Source organism: Ziziphus jujuba, chromosome 12, assembly GCF_031755915.1.
Source record: "Ziziphus jujuba cultivar Dongzao chromosome 12, ASM3175591v1".
Lineage (NCBI taxonomy): Eukaryota > Viridiplantae > Streptophyta > Magnoliopsida > Rosales > Rhamnaceae > Ziziphus > Ziziphus jujuba.
Window position 1 is genome coordinate 2,619,504 of NC_083390.1, and position 13,648 is coordinate 2,633,151.

The 13,648-nt window shown below is 34.0% G+C and overlaps 1 protein-coding gene and 2 pseudogenes across 1 annotated transcript; all 3 read right to left on the minus strand.

The window, feature by feature from the left end:
• Positions 1-24: 24 nt before the first annotated feature.
• On the minus strand, positions 25-1,973 carry LOC107428267 (uncharacterized). The gene is made up of 2 exons (XM_016038772.4): positions 1,421-1,973; positions 25-1,089 (listed from the first exon to the last, which is right to left on the minus strand). Exons 1-2 carry the CDS (start codon positions 1,738-1,740, stop codon positions 216-218), a joined length of 1,194 nt encoding a protein of 397 aa, XP_015894258.3. The 5' UTR covers positions 1,741-1,973; the 3' UTR covers positions 25-215.
• A 3,274-nt stretch (positions 1,974-5,247) lies between these two features.
• On the minus strand, positions 5,248-7,796 carry LOC112493216 (uncharacterized; annotated as a pseudogene).
• Positions 7,797-8,299: 503 nt separating this feature from the next.
• LOC125418649 (uncharacterized) lies at positions 8,300-9,240 on the minus strand (annotated as a pseudogene).
• Positions 9,241-13,648: the final 4,408 nt, after the last annotated feature.

Consider the following 13,648-nt stretch of genomic DNA (forward strand, 5'->3'; position numbering starts at 1 on the left):
TGCAAAAGAAAAAAACACTTTGGATGAACTAAAATATAAAGATTCATTCATTCAATTTCTCATAAAGTACAGACAGTAAATGAAAGATCACATTCACGATTTTTAAATTCTAAACAGCAAAAACACAAGAAGGTTTCAGATCATACCATAGAGCATATACACTTGACAAACAAAAAGAACAGTTTTGGTTTTCCACAGAAACAAAAAAAAAAAGTTTATTCCCATTTGCTCCTAACCTGATGAGTGTGCTTGAAATCATGGGTAAGTACCAAATTTCCATTCATTCTTTTCAAAACAAACCTCTCAGTCAACACATAACAACCAAATTTCTTCCATTCACCCAACCCCCTATGTTCCTCTGCCTTTTTCACTCTCACTTTCTTCTCATCCCCCACAATCCATCCAACCCTCTCTTGCTCCCACTTCATTCTCTCCACAATTGCTAAACTCAATCCCACACTTGTTTCTTCTCCCAAATTGCTGAAACTCCTAAACCACAAGAACCCATCTCCCACATTTCTCTCATCAACAACAGCTTCTCTTCCACCAACCAAAACCAGTTCACTTTGTACATCAACATCCACAACTAGGGTCTTGCCTTCACTGCAGCCATTGTTCTCAATTGCAAATATCAGCTCCCAATTCTGCTCCAATGTCATCTCATAATACATCAACCTGTTCATTTCATCCTTCAATGTTTTTGGTGTTCTTTCTTTTACAAACATGAATGGACAATACCACTTCCCCACAACCACAGGCTTGGATTTTTTGTCTCCTAAAGGGAAATCGAAATTGGGAAGGCGGGCACGGAGGACAGCGTCTAGACCTGCTGCTTCACCTAAATCATATCCAGGAGAGCTCGAAATGGTGAGTTTCCACCAATTCCTCCCCAAAAATTGTGGAGGATACCCAGCTGCTGACTTGGCAGAAAATTTACAACCCATGGGATTGAGAGTTCTTCCTTCAAGACAAATCTCCATTTGTTGATATTTGTTATGATGATCCAAAGGTCTTGGAGGTACATCAGGACCATAACTGCAGAAGCAGCAGGCTCCCAAGTTGTCCTCATCTGAGCTTGTTAACGCTTCCCTACAAATTCCAGTTGAAAATGCCAAATCAGATCACAAAGCCAATTAAAGCACTTAAGCAATCTTCTTACACATCAACAACTACTACCACTTTATCAAAGGATGTGTAGATTCGACTTCTCTGAAATAATAATAACAATAAGCTCATGGTTCTAATACAATCTTAAAGTTTTGCTTCAAAGTTGGTGTCTTGAAAACCCATTTGCATATTCAGTCCTGACAAAAGCTCTAGACTCTAGAAATGACTAAATGGGTTAAACTTCCTCAATATCTAAGAACAAAACTGAAAAAGAAAAAAAGGTAAAAAAAATCATATGTATTAATTTCCATACCCTCTATCTTTCCCAGATGGGTGAATTGCATAGTACAGATTGGAAGAAAGTGGCTGATCAAGAACTGGAACAAAGAACACATTATTAAAATGGAGACTTCTCATCCAATAGATGCCTTGGGCGTAGTAAAGCTCAAGGCTTTTGTTCTGAGGGATAGGCAGCTCCCTAAGCTTTTCAGTTTCACACAATCCAAAACACTTTCTGGGCATGGCTTCCTCATCTTGGATAACAAGAATTCCAGAATTTGGACCCTCTGGAGGAGGCTCTGAGAGCAAAGCTGGAGACTTTCTGTACACTGAGAGAGGCCTCGTAACATACATTTTTTTGCCTCAAAGATTTCTAGGTCTTTCTCTGATTCGTTTTTCTTTTCTTTTCCTTCCTCTTTTGGAATTCCAATTTTCTGGGGGAAAAAAAATACAGAAGCTTCTGTTTTATTAACAAAGTTAGCCAAATTTGAAACTAGTTTGGGGATGACCCAGCTGAAACCATTTTCAGAGGAGATAGAATTCACTTATGCAAGATAAGAGTGAACCAAATAGCATTAGGTTGGAAAAGTCAAAAGGATAATTTTGATACTTCATTTATTTTATATTTATGATTGCAACTGCTGTCAATAATTTTCAAATCTATTCTTTTAGCAAAAAAAAAAAAAAAAAAACTTCAAATCTATTCATTTATTTTATATTTGTGATTGCAACTGCTATCAGTAATTTTCAAATCCACCTTTCATTTTATTTTTTCAATTAAAAGAAGAAAGAAAGAATCTACTTTCTTTTTCTTTTTAAATGCTTTGGAGTCTTCCAGAGGCTCCACTCCACATTGCGTGTTTTACATTTTTTTTTTTAATTAATTTTTTAGTCTTAAAAGTCAAAACACATTTTAGCTCCATTTATGAAAATTTAATTTCATACATGCTCGAATGGTGTTATAATATATATTTGTCTTTATCTTTATTTTTATTTTTATTTTTAATCATCAATCGATTTAAAGTGGACTAGATAATTACTTTTATATATATATACAAACTGCGTGTCCAAAACCTAAAAAAGATGTATACATTAATTTTCTTGAACGCCTAATGGAATTCATTATCATGATAAAATAGTGTGATAAAATAATTGTTTTGTTTTCTACTTTTTATTCTTCTATTGACTTATCATGTTAATATTATTATTTTTTATTTTTTATTTTTGCCAACTTCATTTGTAGTAATTAAGTTTTTTAATTTTTTTTATTTATTTGTAGCAAAATGAATCAATCCCATATTATTTCTATTGTATCGTATCGTGAATGAAATCTCCTTTCTAATATTTTGTTGAATTTATAAATTAGTTTATGTGATAAAAGTTGCAATTACAAATATTATTTATTTAATATAATAAGAGAAAAGACACATAAATAATAACAGTATCAATATGTTTAATTTATTTATTTTTTAAAAAAAATGGAGTAAAATTAGTACAGGATGATGTGACTATACTAAATATTATAAAATATTAATATAATACAATATGGTACTCTACAATACAATACAGTATAACATAATCATTTAATTCAATGTACCAAACCAGCCTTTAGTTATTTCCCTATATTTCTTTTTTCAGTATTTAATTTTTTGGTGAATTTTTTCTAGTATTTAATTTTTGCTTATGCAGATGGATACTATAGTAATCCAAGAAAAAATGTTGACTAGTGTATAAGTCAATGTAATCAAATTAAGAAAAAGACACTGAAAATTTTAACCCTGAAGCAGGCAACATTGGTTGGTTTGGGCTAATCTGAGTATTTCGAACTTGACTTGCACAGTGGGCTCTGAGCCCATAGTACTTTTAAGGAACTTGGGCTAATTTGGGTTCGGACATCTTTTCGGGTGGGAGCTGATTTTGGAAAGAAAGTAATCGTCTAGAAGTCATTAATGTACAAGCCGAATCAAAACAATTAATCAAGCAGCTTGACAAAGGCATATTTAGTGCCAAATTTGTATAATTAACAATTCTTATTTAAGTAACTAAAATCAGGCTTCTTTTACCACCGTGCTCAGTGTAATTTCTTCCTCATATAATTTTCCATTTAAAAAAGATTTTATTCTCAAATTCTATTTAAAAAGTGTCAAAAATTTAAAGGGAAATTGTTCTTTGGAATTTAATTTTTTGAAAATTAATTTTACTTGCATTATGTTATAAAAAATAAAAAATTTGAGATTTGTAAATAATTAAATTTAATATTGTATAATAAATTAAAAATAATTTTTTAAAAAAAATTATTAAAATTATTTTTCAGAGATTTTTAAAATAAAATTTTCATGAATAAGAGCAATTTTTCACATATTTTTTTCACATCGTTGAGAATAATATATATTTTTTCATCTCAAAATAAATATTCAAATAGATGAAAATTATTATTCTTTCAAAAAAATTAGATTTTTACAAACTTTATTATTATCCAAACAAATGAGAAAGATGGTTTCAGCATTTCCTTCATGATTATGGTCAAAATCATTGTTTGTCCCCTTGTATAATTACAAACAGTGAAGCAAATAAAACACTCAGTAAGAGATGTGGGCTGGAAATGTTTGACTCACATTGGAACTTCAAATGAAATGCATTACTTGTCTCTTCTATCTCCATATAAAATCTTCTCAACCTCTCAAATATAAAGAATACGATTTTCATTCCCATCACCACCCTTTACAACTACTTGTTCATATTAAGCCACCAGTTGTAGTTGATGAGTTGTCTCCTGAACTTCGCTCCTTTGCATGTCGAATGGAGATCAAGGATGATGAACTTGTTCTTTATAATTCCTTATCTACCTGCCAATAATGTTTTATTTAAGTGAAAGTGTCTATTTTATTAAATATATCTAATAATAATCCATGGTCTAGTTTTCTTAAAATTGGGGTCAACATATATGTATATATTGGGTACTTTTTTATCAATTTAAAATTGTGGTTTATTGCGTACTTTACAAGGCATCCTCTTCTCAAAAGCCAAAAGATGATGCCTTGAACACATCACATGAAGAAAATGAGGGTAACGTAGACGATGCTACTACAGAAGAAGAAATGACACTTAACTGCCGATGAATTACTCTGCGTAGAGTACGCCATTTTTGTTTCATGTTTTGTAATTTATATTATTTATTGGTGTTTTTCTTCTTTTGTTTCAAACTGTAAATTTCAATTTTTTTATTTTTTATTTTTTTGGTTTTTCAAAGATATTAGATTTTTATAAAGAATTTGCTAGAGAAGGGAAAGTTTGATGAAAAATAATTTGAACTTCTAGATATTAAATTGGCATGACCTTCAAATCTAGTTGTCTCCTGCTAGCTAGCTTCGGTGGTTTTTGAGTATTTTGATTGCTGATGTGAAACACCTTAACCTTGTCCATTAACTACTTGGCTTTATCTGCATGAAAATGGCTAACTTGAGCATCATTAAGTACATGTATAAATATCTGCAAAAGGTGGTTCAGTCTCAAAATTTTAGTTTCCTTACCCTCCTTTGCTGCCCATTTCTCATGATAAATAGTAGCAATTTGATGACAATGGCTGATTAAGCACTGGAATGAAAATAAAATCTCCATAATCATTTGTTTGAGATTCTGTTCTTGCTGATCTGTAGTCAAAAGTCAGATTCTGTTAATAAATTAAGAAAAGGACAAAATCCAAAGGGGTTTATGACAGTGGATGTGGTCCTTTATAGTCTAACTAGCATTCCCATTTGCAGATTAAGCATGGTTGAGAAAGTAATCAACTAAGCAAATTAGTGATTTTCAAAATCCATCTAATTATTCTTATAAAATCAAAACTTCAAGAATTATGCAGCAAGGAAAATATAATAAATTTCTTTATATTATTATAATAAAGCTATTTTCATGTTCATCAAATAATAATAAATAAATGAATTGTACAAGAAAAAAAAAATTAAAGAAAAAACTTTCATTCCCATCTGCTTCTAATCTGATTAGTGTGTCTGAAATCATAAGTTAATACTAAGCTTCCATCCATTCTTTTCAAGACAAACCTCTCAACCAAAACATAGCAACCAAATTTCTTCCACTCTCCAAACTCCTCTACTTTCTTCACTCTCACTTCCTTCTCTTTCCCTCCGACCCAACCAAACCTTTTCTCTTCCCACTCCATTCTCTCCAAAATCACCAAACTCAACCCAACACTAATTCCATCTCCCTTAGACCACATTAACCCATTAAACCCATCTCTCTCTACATGCACTCCACCATCTTTTCTTCCTCCAATGGCCACCTCTTCTCTCTCAATAGAGACATCAACAACCACTGCATTACTATTTCCCTTGCCAAGCTCTGCACTCTCATTCTCACAAGCATAAATATTTTCCCATCTTTGCTCAAGTGTCATTTAATAGTACATTGAGCTAGTCATTTGATCATCTGGTGTGCCTTCTTTGAGAACATGAAGGGACAGTACCATTTCCCTACACTAACAGGATCAGGGCTCCTATTTGATAATGGGAAGTTGAAATTTGGAAGTTGGGCTCTGAGGAAAGTGTCTAGTCCTGGTGCTTCGCCTAAGTTGAGATCATTGGATGAACTTTGTGTGTGAATTTGCAACCTTTTCTTCCTGAGAACTTGGTGGGAATCCATCAGGAGCTATGGATTTGGCTACAAATCTACCTGTTTCGTTTCCTCTTTGGAGGATCTCAAACTGTTGGTATATGTTTCTGGGATGCAATGGTTGGTTCCAAAGTAGAAGCAAATGCGCAGAAATAGCAGGTTTCCAAGTCTTCCTCAGATGAGCAAGTGTAAGCTTCCCTGGAAAAAGTCAAGTTTGAATTTGTAAAAGTTTGTGTTTAGACATTAAAAAGTTGGTCTAAGATACATATACATATGTATATAATATAGTATAATGCATAACTTTATGGCTTCCGCGTAACTTGATTGCACAAGACCAATTGGAAGACAATGGCTGATCAAGAACTGGAATGAAAGCGGCATAGAAATGCTCAACATGTCTGTTGGTGCAAGTCTTTCTGTTGTGGCGAATATTGTTGGCTCCAGTTGAATAACGAAGCTTTATGTCTTTGTTCTGAGGCAAAGCCAGGTCTTTGATCTCATGGCTCTTGAACAATCCAAAGAAATATTTAGGTTCGGCTGCTTCATCTTGGATGACCAAAATCCCAGCATTGGGACCCTCAGGGGGTGGCAAAGAGAGAGCTGAGGGATACCTTTTGTACATTGAAAGAGGCCTTGTCACATACATTTTTTTTTTTTTTGGTGCCTCTGAATTTCAACTTGGTGCTCTTCTTTCCCTTAATTTTATCCTATAGTTTTCTTTATGCATCTATAGACAAGTTACATGCATTTATAGGAAGTAATATGAGACTGAGTTTGCAAAGACAAGTTATGGAGGTCATCCAATGATTATCTGTCAATCTTCTGACTTCTATTAAACAATGTAAAAATTTTGAGAAAGGAAAGATCAGATCAAAGTTTAATGTGTCAGAAAATAATTCTATGTGTGTACAGAGAAGAAAATGACCATTCTTTATGATCAAGAGGTTTGCAGAAGTCCTGAATCCGAGTACGTTTGGGAATTTCTCTTAATCTAATGCTTACTTACAGTGAATATATATGACGTGGAATTGGTCCAAGATTTGACAGTTCATGGCTATGATTTTAATGAAGTGCCAAAGTTGAATATCCTAAATTTGACTCTCTCTCTTTTTTTTTTTTTTTTTTTTTTCCTAATGAAACTATTTAATGATTAAGTAGAGATCTTTGGCCAATACACAACTTTACGCATTAGGTATCATTACTGTTCATATTTTGTAAAGAGGAGGATTGAATATCATGCAAAAGACCTGAAAATTAGAATAGACTAGTTACCTATATTAGTAACCAACATTTAACATCGAATCATAGCTTAAGGCTCTCAATGAGCTAAAGTAGGAAGAAATAGCACTATAATTGTGGTTTTGAATATAAAATGGCTCCTGCCCTCCTATTTTAATATCAAAACTGAGCCGCTACTGCTGCCTCCAAGTATTTAATCTAGTCTGGTTTTCTCTTTGCCTCTGTCTTTGGAATTTTAATTGGAAAATTCATTTTGATTTTCAACCAAAATTGTGATTGGATGAGATCGGAGAAAGAACAGATATACACTGTTTTCAATATTTCTGAACCAGCTAGCTTGACCAAAGATAGTTCTTGAGACAGCTCATAGTTCATAAGTTAATGGAAGGAATTTTTAATTCATTTAATTAGTAGAACATCAAATTTAGCAAAAGGGGTCAAAAATGCTATCATAGGGAGGTTTTTGTTTTCAAACCTTCTTTAGTCCATTTTTCTTTACCAATTAATATGACTGTGTTCAGCCAATCAAATACGACTGATTCCATTCACAGAAAAAATATGATTGATTCATTGAAGTCCAATCACCCAGTACTATTAGTTGAATTTTTATTTGCTATCTATGAAACTTCGCTTTGTGACAAACCATGTCGTTTACAAATAATTTGATCCAATTATTAATGATACTGGCTATTGACTAAGTGAGCATCTTCATATTTTTGGCAATGAACAATGATCTCTTCTAGTCCCTTTTTAAGTTGAAGATAAAGCATACACCTTCTTGTCTAAACACGCATAGAAAAAAGACACTTTGAATGAACTAAAAATTAAGATTTATTCATTACATTTCGCATAAAATACAGACCAATAAATGAAAGAAGAACATTGTCATAAATTCTAAATTCTAAACAGGAAATATATAGCAAGGTTGTAAATCTATATTATGCAGCGTATACATTTTTATTTTTTCATTTTTTGGGTGAATATAGCATGTATACACTTCACATAAAAAATTTAAAAAAAAAAAAAAAAAGAACAAAAAACAAAACAACCATTTGGTTTTCCAGAAGACAAACAAAATTTATCATTCCCATTTGCTCCTAGTCTGATGAGTGTGCTTGAAATCATGGGTAAGTATCAAATTTCCATTCATTCTTTTCAAAATAAACCTCTCAGTCAACAAATAACAACCAAATTTCTTCCATTCACCCAACCCTCCATATTCCTCTGCCCTCTTGACTCTCACTTTCTTCTCATTCCCCACAAGCCATCCAGCCCTTTCTTTCTTCCATTTCATTCTCTTCACAATTCCTAAACTCAATCCCACGCTTGTTTCTTCTCTCAAATTGCTGAAACTCCTAAACCACAAAAACCCATCTTTTACTTTTCTCTCATCAACTACAGTCTCTCTTCCACCCACAATGACCACTTCACTTTGTACACCAACATCCACAAGTAGACCATTGCCTTCACTGCAGCCATTCTTTTCACTTGCAAATATCAGTTTCCCAGTTCTGCTCCAATGTCATCTCATAATACATTAACCTGTTCATTTCATCTTTCAATGTTTTTGGTGTTCTTTCTTTAACAAACATGAATGGATAATATCACTTCCTCGCAAACATAGGCTTGGATTTCCATCTCCTAATGGGCAGTCAAAATTGGGAAAGGTGGGCACGGAGGGCTCATTTCCTCCCCTAGAATTGTGGAGGAAACCCAGCTGCTAATTTGGCAGAAAATTTACAACCTAAGGGATTCAGAGTTCTTCCTGCAAGACAAATCTCCATTTGTTGATATTTGTTATAATGATCCAAATGTCTTGGAGGCACATCAGAACCAAAGTTGCAGAAGCAGCAGGCTTCCAAGTTTTCCTCATCTGAGCTTGTGAATGCTTCCCTACAAATTCCAATTCAATATACTGCATCAAATCACAAAGCCAATAAAAGCACCAAAGCAAATCTTGTCACAAATCAACAACTACTACCACGCCATTTTGTCAAATAATGTGGAATTTTAGATTTTTATGTTAAAAAGAGCTCATGTGATTCAGACAATCTAAGGAACATGTAACCAAAAAAGTTTTGATTCAAAGTTGGTGTCTTGAAGTCCTAGTTGCATTTAGTCCTAACGAAAGCTCTAGGCTCTAGAAATGAATTTGTGGGTCGGTTTTCAACCTTATAAACCCTCAAAATCTCATATCAAAACCAAAATAAAAAATAAAAATCATAATAGATGCATTAATTCCATACCCTCTATTCTTCCCAGATGGTTGAATTGTGTTAGTGTAATGTCACTTTTGTTGCTGTCATAAGTTGCTTTGTGATGATTAGTTACTGTACTTTCAGTTTTTGGTAAAAACATTGTTGTATTAGGTAGCCAAAATGCGGCTTGTCTTTTGGCAATATGATTACTGCAGTAGTAGGTAAAAATAGGTGGTTTACTACTTCTAAAAACTTGTGTTTATATGTTCTGTCCAAAAATGAACAAGTGTGTTCACTACACCAGTTCAAGCTTCTTTCTCTTTTGTTTTTACTGTGTTTTTTGTTCTAAAAATCCTACAAATGGTATTATAGCTCTAATGATCTTAGTGGGGCTGTGAGTGAAATAGCAAAAAAATACAGAAACATTCCTTCTACCTTTTCTTCCTTTTTTAAATGGCTTCAACTCATTTTTCTGCTTCATCACCTCCTATATTTTCTGGAGAAAATTATGCCATGTGGTCTATAAAAATAAAAGCTTACCTTCAAGCTTTTGACTTGTGAGAAGTAGTAGAGACTGAAAGAAATCCTCCCCCTTTGACAACAAATCCCATTATCGCTCAAATAAAACAACATAATGAGGAGGTTGCTAAAAAGTTTAAGGCTTTATCTGCCTTACATGCTGGTGTTTCAGAATTGATGTTCACCAGAATTATGGCTTGCACTACAGCTAAAGAGGTCTGGGACAAGCTGAAAGAAGAGTTCCGGGGAAGTACAAGAATAAGACAAGTGCAGGTATTGAACTTAAGGAGGGGTTCGAAACTTTAAGAATGAAGGATTCTGAATTGGTAAAAGACTTCATTGACAGATTCATGAAGGTAGTAAATCATATCAGAATTCTTGGAAAGGAGCTGAGTGACAGACGAGTGGTGGAGAAAGTGCTGGTCAGCTTGTCAGAAAAGTTCGAAGCAAAGATCTCATCCTTAGATGAGTCAAGAGACCTGAATCAGATTTCTTTGTTAGAACTTGTTAATGTTTTACAAGCAACTGAACAAAGAAGATCTATAAGACAAGAAAAAACCTTAGAAAATGCGTTTATAGTATTACAAAAAGGTAAGGCTCCAACAAACAATAATCAAAGGAAGCAGCAAGGTGATGGAAGTAATGTTAAAAGGAAACATGGTGCTGGTACGAGCAGAGAGGATGAGAGAAAAAAGTTTATGAAGTGCTCTCATTGTAAAAAGGACAACCATCCTGAAAAATATTGTTCGTTTAAGCCTAATGTTTAATGTAGAGCTTGCAAACAACTTGGACATATTGAAAAAGTTTGCAAAAACAAAGGAGGACCAATGCAACAAGCACACCAAGTACATGTTGCTGATGAAGCACGGCAAAGTGAGGAAAAGCTATTTGTTGCTACATATTATACAGAAAACGGCAGCAAGGAAGCTTGGTTGGTGGATAGTGGCTGCACTCAACATATGACTCATGATGCTGATATCTTCAAAACATTGGATAGAAGCTTTGTTTCCAAAGTCCAAATAGGAAATGAAGATTTTATTCAAGTTTAAGGCAAAGGAGAAGTGGCTATGGAAACTTCAACAGATACTAAACTCATTTCAAATATGTTATATGTACTCGAAATTAATCAAAGCTTATTAAGTGTGAGACAAATGCTTGAAAATGGATATTCTTTGAATTTTTAAGATAAGTCTTGCATAATATATGATCAACATGGAAGTGAAATTCTAAATGTTGGAATGAAAAATAAAAGCTTTGTTGTAGAGTGGAACAAGGAGGGAAACAATGTTTTTTATGCCAAAACTAGTGATGAATCTAAGTTGTGGCGTAAAAAACTTGGTCATTTTAACTATGACTCCTTGAATCTAATGCATGAAAAGAAATTGGTGGAAAATATGCCTGCTGTTAGCAAAAATCTGGAAGTGTGTGAAGTGTGTCAGGTTGGTAAGCAACAAAGGCTGCCATTCCCTTCGAAAGGCGCTTGGAGAGCCTCTGAAAAGCTTCAGTTGATTCATAGTGATGTATGTGGACCTATGAGTGAGAATTCTATCAACAGTAGTAGATATTTTCTCACTTTCATAGACGATTTTTCTAGAATATGTTGGGTGTATTTTCTAAAACAAAAATCTGAAGTTGCTGAGATATTCACTAGCTTTAAAGCCATGGTTGAAAATCAAGCAAAATGTAGCATCAAGGTGATACGATCAAATAATGGGACTGACTATACAGCTCAAAAGTTTGAGTTGCAATACAAAGAAGCTGGAATTTAACATCAGTTGACCTCTCCCTATACTCCTCAACAAAATGGGGTTAGTGAGAGGAAGAAAAAGACTATTATGGAGATGTGTAGATGCTTGTTATTTGAGAAGCAATTACCAAAGAAGTTTTGGGCTGAAGCAGTGAATACTTCAGTGTATTTGTTAAAATAGACTACCAATTAAAGCATTGGAGTTTAAAACTCCATATGAGGTGTGATATGGAATCAAGCCTACTGTGGAGCATTTGAAGATATTTGAGAGCATTTGTTATACACATGTTTCTGAAATTAAAAGAGATAATTTGGATCAAAAAGCTGATGTGGGAATTTTTGTTGGTTACAACAGCAACACGAAAGGGTACAGAGTATATCATTTGAAGACTAACAAGCTAATTGTTAGTAAGAATGTTAAAGTTGATGAAGCTATTGTTTGGAATTGGGAAAAGAGTGAAGTTCAAGCCTCGGAAAAGAATTTTATCCAAGAACATGATGAGATTCATGAGGAGACCGATTCAAATGATGAATATGATATTGGAATCCGAGATACAAGATCCTTGACTGATGTATATGAGAAAAGTATCCAAGGTACAAGACCTCTAATTGATGCATCCGAGAGAAGCATCCGAGGTACAAGACTTCTGACTGATGCATCCGAGAGAAGCATCCGAGGTACCAGACCCTTTACTGACGCATTCAAGAGAAGTGTCTGAGATACAAGACACCTATCTGATATTCGAGATACAAAACCCTTCCTGTCCGATGTCCGAGATACAAGACTCATGTCTGATGTCCGAGCTATAAGACCCCTATCCGATGTCCGAGATACAAGACTCATGTTCGATGTCCGAGATATAAGACTTCTGTTCGATGTCCGAGATACAAGACCCATGTCCGATGTTCGAGATACAAGACCCCTGTCCGATGTCTGAGATACAAGACTCTTGTTCGATGTCCGAGCTACAAGACCCATATCCGATGTTCGAGATACAAGACCATTGACTGATGTATATTAGAGATGCAACCTAGCATTGTGTGATCCAATTACTTTCTATGATGCAAATCAGTTCAAGACATGGAGAGAGGCCATGAAAACTAAAATCAATATGATAAACAAAAACAAAATTTGGGAATTGGTGAACAAACCCCAAGGCAAAAAGGCCATTGGAGTGAAATGGGTCTTTACGACCAAGCTAAATATAGATGGTACAATAAATAAGCATAAAGCAAGATTAATAGTTAAAGGTTATGTTCAGCAACTTGGTATTGATTATGGAGATACGTTTGCACCAGTTGTAAAGACATGAGACAATCAGATTTCTACTAGCATTTGCTGCTCAAAAAGGCTGGAAAGTTTACCATTTAGATATGAAATCTACATTTCTAAATGGTTACCTGCAGGAAAAAGTATATGTTGAACAACCCGAAGGCTTTGTTGTTCAAGGAAAGGAAGATAAAGTTTATAAACTGCATAAGGCTCTTTATGGCTTAAAACAAGCTCCTATAGCTTGGTATAGTAGAATTGACTCACACCTTGTTGGAAAGGATTTTAAAAAGAGTGAAAATGAGTTTACTTTGTATGTGAAGTCAGGTTCAAATGATGAAAAATTGATTGTTTCTCTATATGTTGATGACTTGTTTGTTACAGGAGGAGATTCACAAAATGTGTTAAAGTTTAAATCTGAAATGCAAAAGGTGTTTGCAATGTCAGATTTAGGAGTGATGAACTACTTTCTTGGCATGGAGATATATCAATTTAGTCATGGCATTTTCTTATCCAAAACGAAGTATGCTGTGGAACTACTCAAAAAGTTTGACATGGAGAAGTGTAATCCAGTTGACACTCCAATGGTTTACAATCAAAAATTTGAACTCGAAGATGGTACTGCTAAGATTGAAATTTTAACCTATAGAAGCCTTATTGGAA